At 43.3% G+C, this 18,402-nt stretch overlaps 1 protein-coding gene across 5 annotated transcripts in view; it reads left to right on the top strand.

Moving 5' to 3' along the window:
• Positions 1-8,976: 8,976 nt before the first annotated feature.
• The window catches only part of LOC125455713 (ribosome quality control complex subunit NEMF-like), a 109,624-nt gene continuing 100,198 nt past the window's right edge, over positions 8,977-18,402 (top strand). For 2 of the 5 annotated variants that reach the window (XM_059649096.1, XM_048538061.2), the window contains exons 1-2: positions 9,432-9,559; positions 17,100-17,168. In XM_059649096.1, the coding sequence (XP_059505079.1) occupies positions 9,504-9,559; positions 17,100-17,168 (125 nt within the window). In that variant the 5' untranslated portion in view covers positions 9,432-9,503. Of the gene's footprint in view, positions 8,993-9,430; positions 9,560-9,629; positions 9,649-17,099; positions 17,169-18,402 lie in introns of those variants that run through there. The other 3 variants (XM_048538060.2, XR_009446230.1, XM_048538062.2) reach the window with 3 other exon arrangements.

Below are 18,402 nucleotides of genomic sequence, written 5' to 3'. Positions count from 1 at the left end.
TGACTCCTTCTCGAATATGAATAGGAGTTGTCTTCAACTCCAAAACATTAACTCAGTTTCCACTCTCCACAGATATTTCCAGACCTGCCTAGTTTCTCCATCATTCATTCCAGGTTTCCAGCATCTATAGTATTTTACTTTTGATGTATGTTACGGATTGTGGGTGACCAGAATTGTATACATTATTCTAAATGCAGCTGCATGAATGATTTTGAAAATGACATGATTAGCTCACTATTTCATTTCAGTTCTGTACAGCAATGTCCCTTTACACACTGCCATGGAGTACCACTGCTATATCTATAACTTATTGCCAACCAGGTTCTCTGAAATCTACTATATGCTTTTTACTATCTGCATATTTAGTCATTGTGTTTTGAGATTTCTGGCTGTTTAATATCAATAAAAAATCAAAAAAAATCCAGAGGAGTCCCAAACAAATCTCCCATGTTCCAGTGTCAGCACCACCGCACCCCCCACAACCCCACAGCCCCAATGACAATCCACGCCACTAATTCTGATGGTTGCTGAACTCATTTTCGTAGAAACCAATAAGGGTTCCACCCACAATATATTCCCATTTTCTTCTTTGGTTTCAACATTTCTAGAGGTCCTACTAAATCCAAGTGTGTGTCACATTTGCCGGCTTAGCCAGATAAAGCTTCTCTTGGACAACCATTAAATTAGATTGGTATCACGTACCCATCATGAACACACTACCTTTCATGATTTTATTGTTTATACACATGCTCCATAATTTTATTGTAAGTGAAAATGAACCCACAATATTGCCAAATTCACTAATCTAGTATTTCCTGGGTCATATTGGTTACCTATTTACCATTCTTTCTTAAAAAAACCTGAGTCTTAAAATCCTTCTTTACTTTATAATTACACCAATCTTCTCTCCCCAATCCATATGTGACCACTTGTCCTTCCTCATCAGTTTCTCAATTATAAAAAAGGCTTTATAAAAAAAATCAAAATGAGCTCAAAATGTATTTTATATTGGCAAGACCACACTTATTACCACTTCTAATTTAAGCTTGACAACAGTGAACTCACTTCCTGAATCAGTGTTTAAAAAGTTCCAGATCAGGGGGACCCAAATGCAAGGAACAAAAGGTAATGAATGTCTGACTCAGGATGGTTTGCAACTCATCAGGTGTCATGGACACATAATCGTCATTCCTTCATAGTCACTCAGTCAACATCCCAGAACTTCCCAGTGTCACAGTGGGAGCATTGCCACAGCACACAGGTTCAGTAAGAAGCCACACTGACTCCTCCTCGGGAGCAATCAATCACTGGCCTTGTCAACACCCAAGGATGAAATTTAAGAATAGCATTGCTGATTCCATCCTCTTTTATGTGCTTGTAGTGAAGATGACCACACTCATCCTCTGGAGTGTTTGGTTAGGTTCTGATGAATACATTAGACGTTGTAGGTCAGCAGCAATGTAAATAAAACTGGCATTCCATGACAATGAGTTACTGCTTCAGGATTTCCTTTCTTTGAGGTTTTCTTTGCTTCTGGCATGTGCTTGTTTTCAACAGAGGCCATGACCCTTTTATTGTTCATGGTTACATGCAGTAAATGTAGGCAAGCTTCTCAGAGTGTCCTTGTAGCACTTCCTCTGATTGCCCCACGAGAACACAGTGGAGACTCGAAATCTCTGAAGACAATTTGCTTTGGCAAGTGACTGGCATTCTGGGTACATGGCCTGGTCTACAGTGAGAAGTGAGCGAGGCATTATTGAAGTATCCCTGGTAAACTGCTCCTGTTAACAAATTGCAGCCAGTGCTGATAAATGATGTATATCTTAACGTATCCTGTAGCAATCCTTCTTACTATCTGCAGCCCCCATAATCCTTATGTCACCTGTAAGCTTAAGAATAGGGATCAGCACTGATCCCTATGGAACGCCTTTGGTTGCCAATCTCCAGTCAGAAAAACATCCCTCCATTGCTACTGTCTTTCTCAGTGACTAAAGGAATATGGCCATCTTCCATCCTGTGTACATATCCAAAGCAGAGAAGCCTTATCCTTTTGATTAGCCTCAGTAAGCTTGGCATGCATGCTCTAGAATTAATTGCACCTTTGGTGACTTTGTCTTTTAATGTGATACTGAGACTGTATCATAGATTTTGTTAATAGAAATTATTGAGCCTTTTTTCTAGGTTGGTGCAAATTGTCCAAGCTCTGCTGTACAATAGAAGTGCAAATGCAGGCCTTGTGTGATATAAAAGAGTGTGATGTAGAACATAGAACAGTACAGCACAGTACAGTCCTTTGTCCCACAATGTTGTGCTGAACTTTTACCCTAATCGTAAGGTCTAACCAACCTCCAGCCCTACCTGATTTATATATATTTTTAAATCATTTACTTTAATATTTTGATTTTGAACTAGTGTCATGTGGGTTTTGGTATGAGTATATTAGGGGGATTAAAAATTAACTTGTCATTATTTTTGGTGTGATATGTTTGCTAAAATCAGTATGAGGGAAGTAGTTCCTGGCATACTAATAGAAATTTGTTTGCATTGGGAGAATTTTATGAGTGGGCAAAGTAACAGTGGGAGCATTAGCTTGCCTTAGAAAAAAAAATAGGATTTTTTGTTTGCTTAGGGGAAGACTCAGTTGTGTGGAAAACATTTTTCCAGTTTGTAGAAATCCTGCTTCAAGTTAAATATAATAATTCCTATCTTTAGGAGAAACCTTTAATTGTAGAAAATAGGTCACCCGAGTATAATAGTTTTAGTCGAGCCACACAAGAACTGTTGGTTAAAACCCTGAAAGGATTACTTGAAGCTGAGAAAGTCTGGGCTTAGTTTGTGTACATTCAAGGAAGAGTCTATCAAACTGTCAAGATTGGAAATTGAAAGAAACAGTTAAGTTAAACCAATAGATGTGATAGAAAAGCAAATTCTCTTTGGTGTTGGAGTTCTATAAAGTAATAATGTTGGGATAGATGGAATTGTAGTTTTACGATATGTTTCAAAATCTTTCAAACATATTTAATAGCTTGGTTTATTTTATTTTATCTACTTTGTAATAAATTGTTTTTATTGAAGAGCAGCACAGTGGCTCTGTGCTTAGCCATACAGTGCCAGGGACCCAGGTTTGATTCCACCCTTGGGTGACTGTCTGTGTGGAGTTTGCACATTTTCCCTGTGTCTGCATGGGTTTCCTCCAGTTCCTCTGATTTCCTCCCACAATCCAAAGATGAGCGGTTTAGGTGGACTGGCAATGCTAGATTGCCGTTTGTGTAGAGGGATGTGCAGGCTAGGTGGATTTGCTAAGGGAAATGCAGGCTTACAGGGACAGGGTCGGGGACGGCTCCTCAGATAGACTGCGTGGACTTGATGGCCTGTTTCTATACTATGGGGATTCTATGATTACAAGCAAATCTGCCGTATTGTAGGCATTCGTTTCAGGAAAAAGAACGTCTCATTAAATAAAATGAAAATTGATCTGGTTGCAGACTTCCTCGCCAAGCTGATGTGTTTGATTGCAGACATTTTGTTACCTTGCTAAGCAACAGCGTTAGTGCTCCTCCAGTGAGGCATTGATGTTGTGTCCCGCTTGTTATTTATATGTCTCGGTTTGCTGGGGTAGTTGGTATTACTTCCAGTTCTGTTTTTCAGTGGTTTGTTTATTGGGTTCAGGTCAATGTGTTTGTTGATGGAGTTCCGGTTGGAATGCCAGGCCTCCAGGAATTTCCTGGCCTGTCTCCGTATGGCTTGCGCTATTATGGATGTGTCATCCCAGACGAATTAGTGTCATTCTTTGTCTGTGTGTATTGAGACCTGTGAGAATTAGTCGTGTCTCTTGGTGGCTAATTGATGTTCATGTATCCTGATTGCCAATTTTCTTCCAATTTGTGGAAGAATTTTTCTCATAGTCCTCACATGGTATTTTGTATATTACGTTAATTTTATTGGTTGTGGATCTGGGGCCTTTACGTTAGTAGCTGTCACAGGATGGTTGTTGGTTTGTGGGCTACCCTAATATCTAGCAGCCTGAGTAGTCTGGTAGTTATCTGATATGTCTCTGATGTATGGCAGAGTGACTAGTACCTATGGCCAGACACATAATATTTCAAATACCATGCAAGGATTGTGTGAAATAATTCGACTGGGACAACACATCCACAATATCAATTTCTTTGTCTCAGCATGATTACTGACACTTCACAGCTCACTGCTTGTGGACACCAGAGATAATGGGCACTGCAGATGCTGGAGAATCTAAAATAAAGTGTGAAGCTGGATGAACACAGCAAGACAAGCAGCATCTCAGGAGCACAAAAGCTGACGTTTCGGGTTGAGACCCTTCATCAGAGAGGGGGATGGGGAGAGGGTTCTGGAATAAATAGGGAGAGAGGGGGAGGCGGACCGAAGATGGAGAGAAAAGAAGATAGGTGGAGAGGAGAGTATAGGTGGGGAGTTAGGGAGGGGATAGGTTAGTCCAGAGAAGACGGATGGGTCAAGGAGGCGGGATGAGGTTAGTAGGTAGGAAATGGAGGTGCGGTTTGAGGTGGGTGGAGGGGATAGGTGAGAGGAAGAACAGGTTAGGGAGGCGGGGACAAGCTGGGATGGTTTTGGGATGCAGTGGGGGAAGGGGAGATTTTGAAGCTTGTGAAGTCCACATTGATACCATTGGGCTGCAGGGTTCCCAAGCAGAATATGAGTTGCTGTTCCTGCAACCTTCAGGTGGCATCATTGTGGCACTGCAGGAGGCCCATAAGATGGACATGTCGTCTGAGGAATGGGAGAGGGAGTTAAAATGGTTCGTGACTGGGAGGTGCAGTTGTTTATTGCGAACCGAGCGGAGGTGTTCTGCAAAGCGGTCCCCAATCCTCCGCGTGGTTTCCCCGACGTAGAGGCAGCCACACCAGGTACAGTGGATACAGTATACCACATTGGCAGATGTGCAGGTGTACCTCTGCTTAATATGGAAAGTCATCTTGGGGCCTGGGATGGGGGTGAGGGAGGAGGTGTGGGGGCAAGTGTAGCACTTCCTGTGGTTGCAGGGTAAGGTGCTGGGTGTGGTGGGGTTGGAGGGGAGTCACGGAGAGAGTGGTCTCTCCGGAAGGCAGACAAGGGTGAGGATTGAAAAATGTCTTGGGTGGTGTGGTGGGATTGTAGATGGTGGAAGTGTCGGAGGATGATGCGTTGTATCCGGATGTTGGTGGGGTGTTATGTGAGAACGAGGGGGATCCTCTTGAGGCGGGGGCGGGGTGTGAGGGATGTGTTGCGGGAAATGCGGGAGACGCGGTCAAGGGCGTTCTTGACCACTGCAGGGGGAAAGTTGCAGTCCTTGGAGAACGTGGACATCTGGAATGTGCGGGAGTGGAATGCCTAATCCTGGGAGCAGATGCAGCGGAGGCAGAGGAATTGGGAATAGGGGATGGAATTTTTGCAGGAGGGTGGGTGGGAGGAGGTGTATTCTAGGTAGCTGTGGGAGTCGGTGGGCTTGAAATGGACATTAGTTTCTAGCTAGTTACCTGAGATGGAGACTGAGAGGTCCAGGAAGGTGAGGGAGGGGTTGGAGATGGCCCAGGTGAACTTGAGATTGGGGTGGAAGGTGTAGGTGAAGTGGATGAACTGTTTGAGCTCCTCTTGGGAGCAAGAGGCGGCGCCGATACAGTCATCAATGTAATGGAGGAAGAGGTGGGGTTTGGGGTCTGTGTACGTGCGGAAGAGGGACTGTTCCACGTAACCTACAAAGAGGTTGTGGGTACCCATGGCCACCCCCTTTGTCTGGAGGAAGTGGGAGGAATCAAAAGAGAAGTTTTGTCCAGGAACTCCCCACCTACATCTGTGACACCACCCACGCCCTCCACCTCCTCCAGAACTTCCAATTCCCTGGCCCCTAACACCTCATTTTCACCATGGACGTCCAGTCCCTATACACCTGTATTCCTCATGCAGGTGGCCTCAAGGCCCTCCGCTTCTTCCTGTCCCGCAGGTCCGACCAGTCTCCCTCCACCGACACCCTCATCTGCCTAGCCAAACCCGTCCTCACCCTCAACAACTTCTCTTTCGATTCCTTCCACTTCCTACACACAAAGGGGGTGGCCATGGGTACCCGCCTGGGCCCAAGCTATGCCTGCCACTTTGTAAGTTACGTGGAACAGTCCCTCTTCCACACCTACACAGGCCCCAAACTCCACCTCTTCCTCCGTTACATTGATGACCGTATCGGCGCCGCCTCTTGACCCCAAGAGGAGCTCGAACAGTTCATCCACTTCACCAACACATTCCACCCCAACTTCAAGTTCACCTGGGCCATCTCCAACACATCCCTCACCTTCCTGGACCTCTCAGTCTCCATCTCAGGCAACCAGCTAGAAACTGATGTCCATTTCAAGCCCACTGACTCCCACAGTTACCTAGAACACAACTCCTCCCACACACCCTCCTGCAAAAATTCCATCCCCTATTCCCAATTCCTCCACCTCTGTTGCATCTGCTCCCAGGATGAGGCATTCCACTCCTGCACATCCCAGATGTCCACGTTCTTCAAGGACCGCAACATTCCCCCCGCAGTGGTCAAGAACGCCCTTGACCACATCTCCCTTATTTCCCGCAACACATCCCTCACACCCCGCCCCCGCCACAACCGCCCCAAGAGGATCACCCTGTTCTCACATACCACCCACCAACCTCCAGATACAACGCATCGTCCTCTGACACTTCCGCCATCTACAATCCGACCCCACCACCAAAGACATTTTTCCATCCGCACCCTTGTCTGCCTTCTGGAGATGCAGTGGGGGAGGGGAGATTTTGAAGCTTGTGAAATCCACATTGATACCATTGGGCTGCAGGGTTCCCAAGCAGAATATGAGTTGCTGTTCCTGCAACCTTCGGGTGACATCATTGTGGCACTGCAAGTAGTCCAGGATGGACATGTCATCTAAAGAATGGGAGGGGGAGTTGGAATGGTTTGCGACTGGGAGGTGCAGTTGTTTGTTGTGAATTGAGCATAGGTGTTCCGCAAAACGGTCCCCAAGCTTCCCCTTGGTTTCCCCAATGTAGAGGAAGCTACAACGGGTACAGTGGATGCAATATACCACATTGCTAAGTGTGCAGGTGAACATCTGCTTGATGTGGAAAGTCCTCTTGGGGCCTGGGATGTGGTTGAGGGATGAGGTGTGGGGGCATGTGTAGCACTTCCTGCGGTTGCAGGGGAAAGTGTCGAGTGTGGTGTGGTTGGAAGGAAGTGCGGAGCGGAAAAGGGAGTCCCAGAGAGAGTGGTCTTTCTGGAAGGCAGACAAGGGTGGGGATGGAAAATTGTCTTTGGTGGTGAGGTCAGATTGTAGACGGCGGAAGTGTCGGAGGATGATGTGTTGTATCGGAGGTTAGTGGAATGGTAGGTGAGGACGAGGACGATTCTCTTTTGGTGGTTATTGCGGGGACTGGGTGTGAGGGATGAGTTGTGGGAAATGCGGGATACACACTCGAGGGCGTTCTTGGGGACCACTTTGCAGAACACCTACGCTTGGTTCGCAACAAACAACTTCACCTCCCAGTCGCGAACCATCTCAACTCCCCCTCCCATTCCTTAGACGACATGTCCATCCTGGGCCTCCTGCAGTACCACAATGATGCCACCCAAAGGTTGCAGGAACGGCAACTCATATTCTGCTTTGGAACCCTGCAGCTTGTGGATTTCACAAGCTTCAAATCTCCCCTTTCCCCACTGCATCCCAAGACCAGACCAGCTCAACACATCCCCGCCTCCCTAACCTGTTCTTCCTCTCACCTATCCCCTCCTCCCATCTCAAGCCGCACCTCCATTCCCTCCCTCCTAACCTCATTCCCCCCCCCCCTTGATCTGCCTGTCCTCCCTGGTCTGACCTATCCCCTCCCTACCTCCCCATCTACACTCACCTCTCCTGGCTCCATCCCCAGCCCTTTAACTTGTCAGTCTCCTCTCCACCTATCTTCTCCTCTATCCACCTTCGATCTGCCTCCCTCTCTCTCCCTATTTATTTCAGAACCCTCTCCCCATCCCCCTTTTCTGATGAAGGGTCTAGGCCCGAAACATCAGCTTTTGTGCCCCTAAGATGCTGCTTGGCCTGCTGTATTCATCCAGCTCCACACTTCGTTATCTCAGAATTTGTTGTGGTACTTTCAGCTGCTCTTTTTCATTGATAAGGGCACGTTATTCCAAAGCATCAGCTGTGGATCAGTTAATTGTACACTTGCCCCCTGAATCACAAGATTCTGAGTTAAGACCCACCGTAGGTTCGGCACAAAACAGATAGTTGGCTTTATACTGCAGGACTAAGGAAGTAGAATCAATATCTGAGATATTGATTCTCAGGTGGAACATTGAACCGAGATCCCATCTGACTGCTCAGGCCAATGTTAGGATGCAAAGATGCTGTGCTCTTTTAAAGGACAGGGAATTATCTCTGGTGAATTGATTATTTTCTAAAAATATAGACAGAAAATCTGTTCATCATCACATTACAATTTGTGGGAGCTTGCTGCGTGGCAATTTGTTGCTGTATTTTCTACATTACAACAGAGGGTACACTTCAATAACTACTTCCTTAGCTGCAAAATGCTTGAAAATGTCTGCTGGTAATTGAAAGAGATAGATGCAAACCTTTCTCTTTAAACAGACACCAAAGTAGTGCTGTGCTTAGCTTAGTTTAAGAAGTCAATTTTGTCCTTTGAACAAAATCATGGCTGGTGTTTTTAGTCGACAGTATAACAAAAAACTGAAGAATGTATGGGGCATAGGTAAAGCTATGGAGTTTTGATGGGAGCTGAAAAGTTCTGTTTTCCTTAAGTTCAATTGACACAGGCTCTACCTCAACCATGGCTTAAATAATTCTGGTTCTACTGTCAGACAAAGTGATCGTGGATTGTGGGTAAGGTTTCTGCAGGGCAACATGCATCAAGAAAGGAGCCTTGAGATATTCCAAGAGTTGAAGTGCAAGAAGAAAATGTAGCATCTCGCTGTCTTTCGGTACCAGTTGAGAATAATTCTTTACAGGTGTCCTACAGAGGATCCGATATTGCACACATTATTACGGTTTTCTGCGTAGTCGCTTTAAAAAGTAATAGAAAGAAAATACAATAGTTTACAGACGAAATTTTGCAAATAATTTATAATGCAAGTGCTGTGAATAAGCTCGTGCTTCGTTACGATCCTGACCGTCTATTTCAAATACCATGAATCACTGATTACAATGAATTAAGATGACTTAATCCACATAAGCGCAACTCGATAGGTTCACTGGCATCATGTAGTTTCCCAGTAACCGGCGTTGTACATTAAGTTGAAACGGGACTACATTACTTGAAAGCTTCAATGTTGGCAGATATGTTTAATATTTCGGATGTCGTCCTGTCGTATTTTGACTTGAACGGTCGCGATGTTAGAGGTTAGGCCTTTGTCACTTACCGTATGGAGTTGGTTCTTGCGCAGATAACCGAGGGGACGGTGGGAAGACTCTCGGCTTGACCCGGCGGTGAGGATGAAGTCGCGATTCAACACCATCGATATCCGAGCGATTGTATCTGAACTGCAAAGGTACTGGGCACTTTTTCTCACCCCGTGTGAGCCGACTTTAACCTGCTGTTGGGGCTGACAACGTGAAAATGACACCATGCGATCTAGAAGTATGTTCAAGTTCTAGGGTTATGCACCAACTGTCAGACGCCAACTTGTATTTATCAAGCGCCTTTAACATTGCAAGGCATTGGGAGAGTGAAGGGAGATTCGAAGGTCTATAGTTAGCCCTGGCCGATTTCTTTTAGTGTTTTTACGTACATTTGCCCTTGTGATGTGAGGGGTTGATGACTAAGCCAGCAAAAGAAACATTTGTTGGCCATCTAATTGACCTCATGATAGTAGTGATTTTATTATACAGGGTTGTAATCCATGCAGGGTCACTGCTCGAAACACTAACTCTTTTTGTCTTCACAGACGCTGATGACTTTGTCCAACACCTTTTGTTTTTATGACATCATTCAGGCTGAGGCCAACAAGTACAAACATTCATACTCCCCCACAAGGCAAGGGCACGTCCAGTACAGGAAAAATAAATAGGCTGAATACCAGATTTTTGAATAAAGTGAGTATGTTGTGTGACTTATAGATTCATATAATCACACAGCACGGAAACAGACCCTTCGATCCAACTTTCCGCGCTGAACAGACATCTCAACGTGACCTATTCCTGGAGAGCAATTGTAGGTGGTGGCTTCCGGACTATCTGCTGCCCTTCTTATTTTACTTGGTAACTTTACAAGGCATTCTTTGAAGCCTTGCTTGTTTGCTGCGATTTGTTTGGTAGACAGTACACGTTGCTCACGCTGTGCGGCGGTGGTTAAAGGAGTAGCAGGTTAAGATGGCGGATAGATGCTATTCCTCAGACTGTTTTGTCCTGGATACTTTTGAACTTTTGTGTTGGAGCTGCAGTTCTGCAGACAGTTGGAGAGTATTCCTGCTTTGGGAAGTCATCGTAGTAAGATGAGCTACTTACTACAGAAATCTGAGACTCTGATTTGCTCTTGTAGCCGCTCTGTTGTATGTCTGGTCTAGTTAAGTTGCTGGTGACTGTTAACCCCCCAGGATCTTGATGAGGCATTCGGTGAGCGTGACACCAAGATATTGGTTTAATGGAGATGAATGTCAAGGCAGGGTTTTTTCTCCCCGTACTGGACGTGTCCTTTGCCTTGGCGGACGGGGTTGGGGGGACGGGGGAGTGAATGTTTGTACTTTATTAGCCCAAGTCTGAATGATGTCATAAAAACAGAAGGTGCTGGACAAAGTCGGTGGCGTTTGTGACGTGAAAAAACAGTTAGTGTTTCAAGTAATGACCATTTGTCAGAACTGAAAGTAGCTGGGAAATTGTGTTATTTAGCTTATCATTTTGTGGGGAATGTGTAGTGGTGCTGGAAGGAAGAGGGAGAGGAAAGAGTTGATCAAATAGATGCAGACAGTGCCCAAAGAGAGAATAAAGAGAAGCAGACAAAGGGCTGCTTATGATAATCTAGGAAGGCAGAATGCTAACAAAAAGTGTGAATAGTTTAAAATGGGCTGGCTGTGCTGGGAGCAACACATACAAAACAAGACCACACTGTGTTAGGGATGGCCTACAAACCTGAAGGAAGGTGTTCATGTTCTGAAATTGTTAAACTCAATGTTGTGTCTTGAATGATGTAAGGTTGATGATGAAGTGCTGTTCCTCGAGATTGCATTGAACTTCACTTGAGCACAGTAGCAGACCTGAGACACAAAAATTAGCATGGGAACACTGTTGTGTTGAAGTGGCAGGCAATGATAAGCATGAAGTCATCTTTGTAGAGGTGTTTGACAAAACTGTCACCCAATCTGCATTTCATCCACACAAAAACAGAAACTGCTGGAAAATCTCAGCATCCATAATTCTTTTGTTTTTTCTTAAATCTGCATTTCGTCTTCCCACTGTAGAGAAGACCACATCGTGAACAGCAAGTACAATAGACTAGATTGAATGAAGTGTACCTGAATTGCATCTTCCCTTAGAAGGTGTCTCTGGGGCCTTGGATAGTGAGAAGAAAAAAACCTAAACGGGCAGGTGTTGCATCTTCTGCAATTGCACGGGAACATGCCATCGAGGTATGATGACGTATTGGGAATGGAGGAGGAGTGGACCGAGGTGCTGTATAGGCAACAGTCCTTGTGGAATGTTGACAAGGGAGAGGAATGGAAATAACCTCTTAAAGCTACAGCACATAACAGTTTTGAGGGAGACAGCTTTAAAGACTCATATGTTGCAACAGGTTTTTTTTTCAAAGTGACACCTAATTTAAGATTCTCCCATGAGAGGAAATGTGCTCTCTACATGGACACTATCAAAAACCCTCAGGATTTTATCCGTTCCAATCAAGGTACCTTGTACTCTTTTAAACTTCACTGTACAAGGAATCAAGAGCTACAGGGAGAGTGCAGGGAAGTGGAGTTGAAATGCCCATCAGCCATGATTTAAATGGCGGAGTGGACTCGATGAGCCGGATGGCGTTACTTCCACTCCTATGTCTTATGGTCTTATGGTCTAAGTGTCTGGTGGTGACATCCTGCTGGAGACAGCAGAAATGACAGTTTAAGTTCCTTTGGTTGAGGAGCCTGGTGGGTGGAAAGTGAGGTCAAGACCCTATCACTGTTGTGGAAGGGAAGGATTGAGGCCAGATGTGAAATGGGTTGGACACAGGGTCCTGTCAACCACAGTAGTGGGGAATCCTTGGTTGAGGAAAAGATAGTCATGTCTGAGGCCACCTTTTGGAAGGTCACACCATCAGAATGGATGTGGTGGAGAAGCTGAGCAATTGGATTGGAGTCCTTACAGGAATTGGGGTGAGAGGAGGTATAGTCAAGGCAATTCTGGGGTCAGTGGGTTTGTAATAGATGTCTGTGGCTGACCTGTCACCAGAAAAGGAAACACAGACATCCAAGAATGGAAGGGAGGAGTTAGAGATGAACCAGATGAAGGTGAGAGAAGGATGGAAATTTGAAAAAAAAATTAATGAATTTTTCCAATTCCAGACGAGATAGTGAAGCAACATCAATTATGTCAATAATGTACTGAAGAAAATGCTGTGGGGAGAGCCTGTGTATGACTGGAATAAGGAATGTTCCATGTTACTAATGAGGAGATGGGCATGTCTGGGACCCATGTGGGTAGCCATAGCCATACCTTTTGACCTGGGGAAATTGAAGGGAGTTAAAGGAAAAGTTGTACAAAAGTGAGGATGAGCTGAACAGGGTAGTGGCAGAGGATGGAGGTTGTTCGGGCCTTTTAAGGGAGAAGTAGAGAGCCATCAGACCATCCTGATGGGGAATGTACACCTGTTTAACATAGGCCATCATCTTGTTGCCACTCAATTAAATTAATCAATATGCTTCATGCACAAACCCTTGTCTCAACCTTCCTCCCCTAGCCTTGTGACCTTGCAAACATCAGTGCCCCACACATCTTCTGACTGATGAAAATCCACCAGCTGGTTTATAACTGTCCAAACTACAAATCCGTTACCACACCACGATGACCTGTTTGATCCACCTACTGTCTATCCTCGGTTCTGTGCCCAGGGTGAGCTACCTTCCTGAGCAAAATCCATCAGCAGACATCCTGTGGACCAAGAAATGGTAAACTTGCGAAGTCACCAAATTCCTTTTGGCAAAATCTGTCAAGTAGCAAGCTTTGAACTTCACTGGTGACATTAGTCCTTACTAAACAAGTTCAGTATCAACCCCTGTGCAACCACCTTCCTAAGTGGCAGAATATCAACTTAAATTAGCAAATGAGAAGACTGCCATAAGGATCTGGGGATTTGATGTTACTAAATAAAATGAAATAATTTTCCCTTCACTTTGGGAATTTGGCTCTGGTTAGACCAAGGTTGTGTTAAGGCCTGGAAATGAGTGATCATGTTGAGGCTTGCATTGAGCAGATTATTTTTGAGTAAATACTGCATGTTATAAACATTGACACTTCCATTGCTTTGTTTGTGACTGAGAGTAGACAAGGCATAATTGGATTAAGATAGTGGGAACTGCCGATGCTAGAGAATCTCAGATAAAATGGTGTGCAGCTGGATGAACGCAGCAGGCCAAGCAGCATCAGAGGACCAGGAAAACGGACGTTTTGGGTTGAGACCCTTCTTCAGAAAAGGGTCTCGACCCGAAACGACAGCTTTCCTGCTTCTCTGCTGCTTGGCCTGCTGTGTTCATCCAGCTTCACACTGTTTTATCTCATAATTGGATTGGATTTGTCTTGCTTTAGCAGTTTGGACTTGGGTGATTTACCACATTGTAGGGTGGATGTCAGTATTGTAGTTGTACTGGAATGCATTGGATAAGGCAGTCTTTTGGATTACACCCAGATGTTGTCATGATCCAGAACATTAGCTGCATCTAACGCATTTTTAATACCCCACTGATTATACTGCATTGACTGAAGACTGGCAATTGTTATTCTGGGTAGCTCAGTAGGAGAATGAAAATAACAATCTATTCGACATTTCTAGTTGAAGATGATCGGAAATGACATCGTTTGAATAGATCAGCTCGGCTGTCCCATCATTGAAGATGTGGGTAACTGGAGAAGCAGACTTCAATCAGATATCATTAATCACATTGTGGCAGGACTGTGTTGCTTGATCTGGTCATGTGGTGTGTGATTGCTTGATCCTATCTGTAACATGTTCCTCTTACTTGCATGCTGTGGTCCATGTTTTTTTCTGGCTCTCTCTGATGAGTATCTAATACAATATACCTTCTGGCAGACTCTCTCAAACTCCTTATTGGAAAGTAAGTCTTGTTGTGCAATGGTAGTGTCCCAACCTCTGCACCAGAAGACACAGTTCAAGCCCTGTCTGCCAGATGTGTCATAACAGGTTGATTTAAAATGACTATAATCCTTTATTGAATCCTCCCCTTTTCCTTACCATTTTTTAGTTCCTAGACTTGTTTTGAATCTGTCCCATTTAGTAGGTAGTTGTGTGACACAACATGATTGATTGTGAAGATGGGATTTAGCCTGTTTTTAAAAACTGCAGTGGCTGCTTTTGGTAATACTGTCGTGGACATTTGCATCCGCAACAGATTTAATGCGGATGAGATCAAAGGTTTTCTTTCCCCGTCAGATTCCCTCAATCTTGCCATTGACCAAGTCTGGGTGCTAAGTCCTTTGTATTAGCCATCTCAGTCAATGGTGGCATTATTTGAGTGTTTCTTGGTGAAGTGCTCTGAAGTTTACTATCTATATTTTGGATAGCTGGACATCACTGTGCAAGAGTGATTGAGGCAGGAACCATTGCAATATTTGAAACACACATATAGTGTTATGATCGGGACCCTTCTTTAGAAATGGGGGAGGGGATGGGAGCTCTGTAATAAATAGAGAGAAGACGGGTGAGGCTGGGGAAGGTAGGTGGGATGGTGATAGGTGAGTGCCGGTAGGCAGTAGTGGGAATTGGTCAGGTGAGGTAGGAGCAGCAATAGGTGGGAGAGAAGACCCAGGTCAAGGAGGCAGGGATGAGAAGGATGGTTAGCATGAGGCCGGGAGTAGGGAGATTTTGAAACTGGTAAAGTCCACATTGAAACCGTTGGGTTGTTGGCTCCCAAGGCTGAATATGAGGTGCTGCTCCTCCAATTTCTAGCTGGCGTAGTTGTGACACTGGAGGAGGCCCAGGATGGACATGTTGTCTGAGGAGTGGGAGTTGAAGTGGCTTGTGACGACATGTTCATCCTATGCAGATGACAGAGCTGTCACATAATCTTTCTACCGTACTTTGACAAAGTTTTCAAAATTACCACCATTGACACTATTCTCACCTTTCCATAAAATCCATTCTCGTGATTCAGTTACAATTTATCATTGTTCTCTGGCACTTTGCAGCTTTCCTTAAAAATTTATACTCCTGAAAGAGAGCTACGTAGACACGATCTGTGGATATTTCTAAAATTCTGAATCTTCCAGTTTATTATGTTTATAGGTAACCCAGAGATTGCTGCTTGCCTTATTGGCATATAAGTATTTAACAGGAGTAGCAGTGTTAAAGTAGCAGTTAAAAGCATTAACTACATATGCCTTTAGAATTCATAGTCTGATTTCTGAAATAGTAAATTCTTGCCTTGCTTTTGAGTGATGTATAAAAAGTACCATTTTTGTTCATTTGTTTTTTGTGTGTGTTATTTTTGTATGATTAAGTTATATGAGTATGCTTGTAAATACTGCTGAGGTTTTGATTTGTATTTTAAGCATGTTTTCTTGATTTATATGTAAGTGACCTGGACTTGGTGTGCAGCGCATACTTTAAAAATGTAACTTTAAAAAGCCTTAGCATTATTGTGAATATGAAGAGGGTTGTGATAGACTTTGAGAACACAATGATGGGATATGGCAGATGAAGTTCAGTGCAGGGAAATGTGAAGTGATTCAGTTTGACAGGCAGATAGAACATAGAACACTACCGTGCAGCACAGGCCCTTTGGCCCTTGATATTGCGCTGACCTGTGAAACCAAACTGAAGGCCATCTAACCTAAATAATTCCATTATTCGCCATATGTTTATCCAATGACCATTTAAATGCTCTTAAACTTGGCGAGTCCACTACTGTTGCAGCCAGGGCATTCCACACCCTTACCACTCTGAGTAAAGAACCTACCTCTGACATCTGTCCTATGTCTATCACCCCTCAATTTAAAGCTATGTCCCCTCATGCTAGCCATCTCCATCCAAGGAAAAAGGCCCTCACTGTCCACCCTATCTAATCCTCTGATCATCTTGTATGTCTCTATTAGGTCACCTCTTAACCTTCTTCCCTCTAACGAAAACAGCCTCAAGTCCCTCAGCCTTTCCTCATAAGACCTTCCCTCTGTACCAGGCAACATCCTGGTAAATCTCCTCTGCACCCTGTTCAATGCTTCCACATTTTTATAAATAGATGCATGAACATAGAAACACTAAAGTTCTAGTGAACCACTCCTCAAATATTAAATATAAAACATATAAAATATTAAATCCTCCTTAAATAAAATACTATTCAACTGTGGTCACCATACTTTATAGGAAAGGTGTGAAGGCAGTGTGGAGGATGTAGGAAAGATTCAAAAACGTAGATTTGGTAATGAAAGGTTAGATTGGCAAAGCTTGTTACTGTTCTTGACTGAGGAGAGATTTGATAGAGGTGCTTAAAATTGTGAGGTTCTGGATGGAATACATAGAAAATTGAGGGTTCGAGGATACTGATTTAAGTTGATCGAATCATCTGCCTTTGGCAAAAGAACCAAAGGAAAATCTTTTTAATTCCACAAATATTCAGGATCTAGAATGAAGTACCTGAAAATGTTTTCAGCTTTCCAAAGGGAATTGGATAATTACTTGAAGAGACAATTTACAAGACTTTGGAGAAAAGACAGGGGAGTTCTCAATAGGTTTTGGAGAGTTAGCAGAGATTAGATGAGCAGAATGTTCACCTTCCATGCTGGAAACATTCCATGAAATACTGTTTTGATTTTATGGTGGTTATGTATAATTTTTCACTACTTGTCTTTATTTAAAATAATTTAATTATTTTTCAGCTTACTGGGAATGAGAGTAAACAATGTGTATGATGTGGACAACAAAACTTACCTCATTCGGCTTCAGAAGTAAGTTACATATTGAAACTTGTGATTTGTTGAATCTGTCAAAATGCTGTGCACCAATTTTTTTTAATTTAAAAAAAAGTATACTTACTGACAGTGGGCACATACCAAATTTGTGTTTGCCAGAAAAATTATTTTCTATACACCTTTTTTCATTTTTAAATTTGTGTGTCTGTCTTAATCCTGAAGTCCTCATTTATTTGGATTGGCTAAAATTGATCAGTGCAGAAATGATCTTTCAGAAATAGTGGACACAGGATCAAGCTCATTTTCAAACCGTTATGTCCCATTTAAACTGGTTTGCGTCATTCAACATTCTTTTGATGTATTTAAGTACTTGTATGTTCTTAAAAACTTTTCCCCCCCATTTAGCAATATCTGTTTATGCAGCCCACTTGAATACATGCAATCTGCTGCAGCAGAGTCTGTCTTTGTGCAGCAGCAATGAGATATAGTTCAAATAAGGATATCTAGGTAATGCCAGTTGGATTCTACCTGGTATAATGCATTGTTTGCATTACCCTTAACGGGATTTACACGTAAGTTAATCAATTAGAAAACATACATGATTTACTGGTGGTTAATAGGTATAAAAATACAGTTGATAATTTGCTGATGGTGAAGAAAAACATCTAGTTGTGTATAAGAGCACTTCTGAATATAAAAAGAGAAAAAAAAAGCATTGTTAGGACTCTAATGGTCTTTTGATAGTGTCCCTGCCTTTAGGCCAGGGAACCCAGTTTAAGTCCCACCTACTACAGAGATGTATCATGTCTCTGGGCAGGTTGATTAGAAAATATAGTGTATTGTTAATGCTGTTGGGACAATCTGCTTCCTCTTTATTCATCTGACAAAAGAGAATTTGATTTTTAAATACAAGTATTGCCATGCCATTTAAAAAAAACCCAGTCCTTAATGTCTAGTTTAAAGCTTGCTTACTGGAAGTACATTTTAAACAAATCAATATTAGATTTCAAGACAAAGCTAGATTTAAAAAAAAATAAAATTACATACTTCGCTGAGTGAACAGAGACGTGCAGGCTTGATGAATAAATTCTTTCTAAATATATAATTTTGTTTTTAACTCTAATTTACTGATAACGCCAAGATGAAATTTAAAATTTAATCAGGGGCACACAAGCTCTCCACTGGAGAGAGGCTGATTGAGATAATTAACAAAACCAACTTAAATGAACTTTTTCTGTACCTGGGACCCAGTGAAGTTTGAAGCATGTAA

Source organism: Stegostoma tigrinum, chromosome 10, assembly GCF_030684315.1.
Source record: "Stegostoma tigrinum isolate sSteTig4 chromosome 10, sSteTig4.hap1, whole genome shotgun sequence".
Classification (NCBI taxonomy): Eukaryota; Metazoa; Chordata; class Chondrichthyes; order Orectolobiformes; family Stegostomatidae; genus Stegostoma; species Stegostoma tigrinum.
This window is presented reverse-complemented; position numbering and strand designations above follow the sequence as displayed.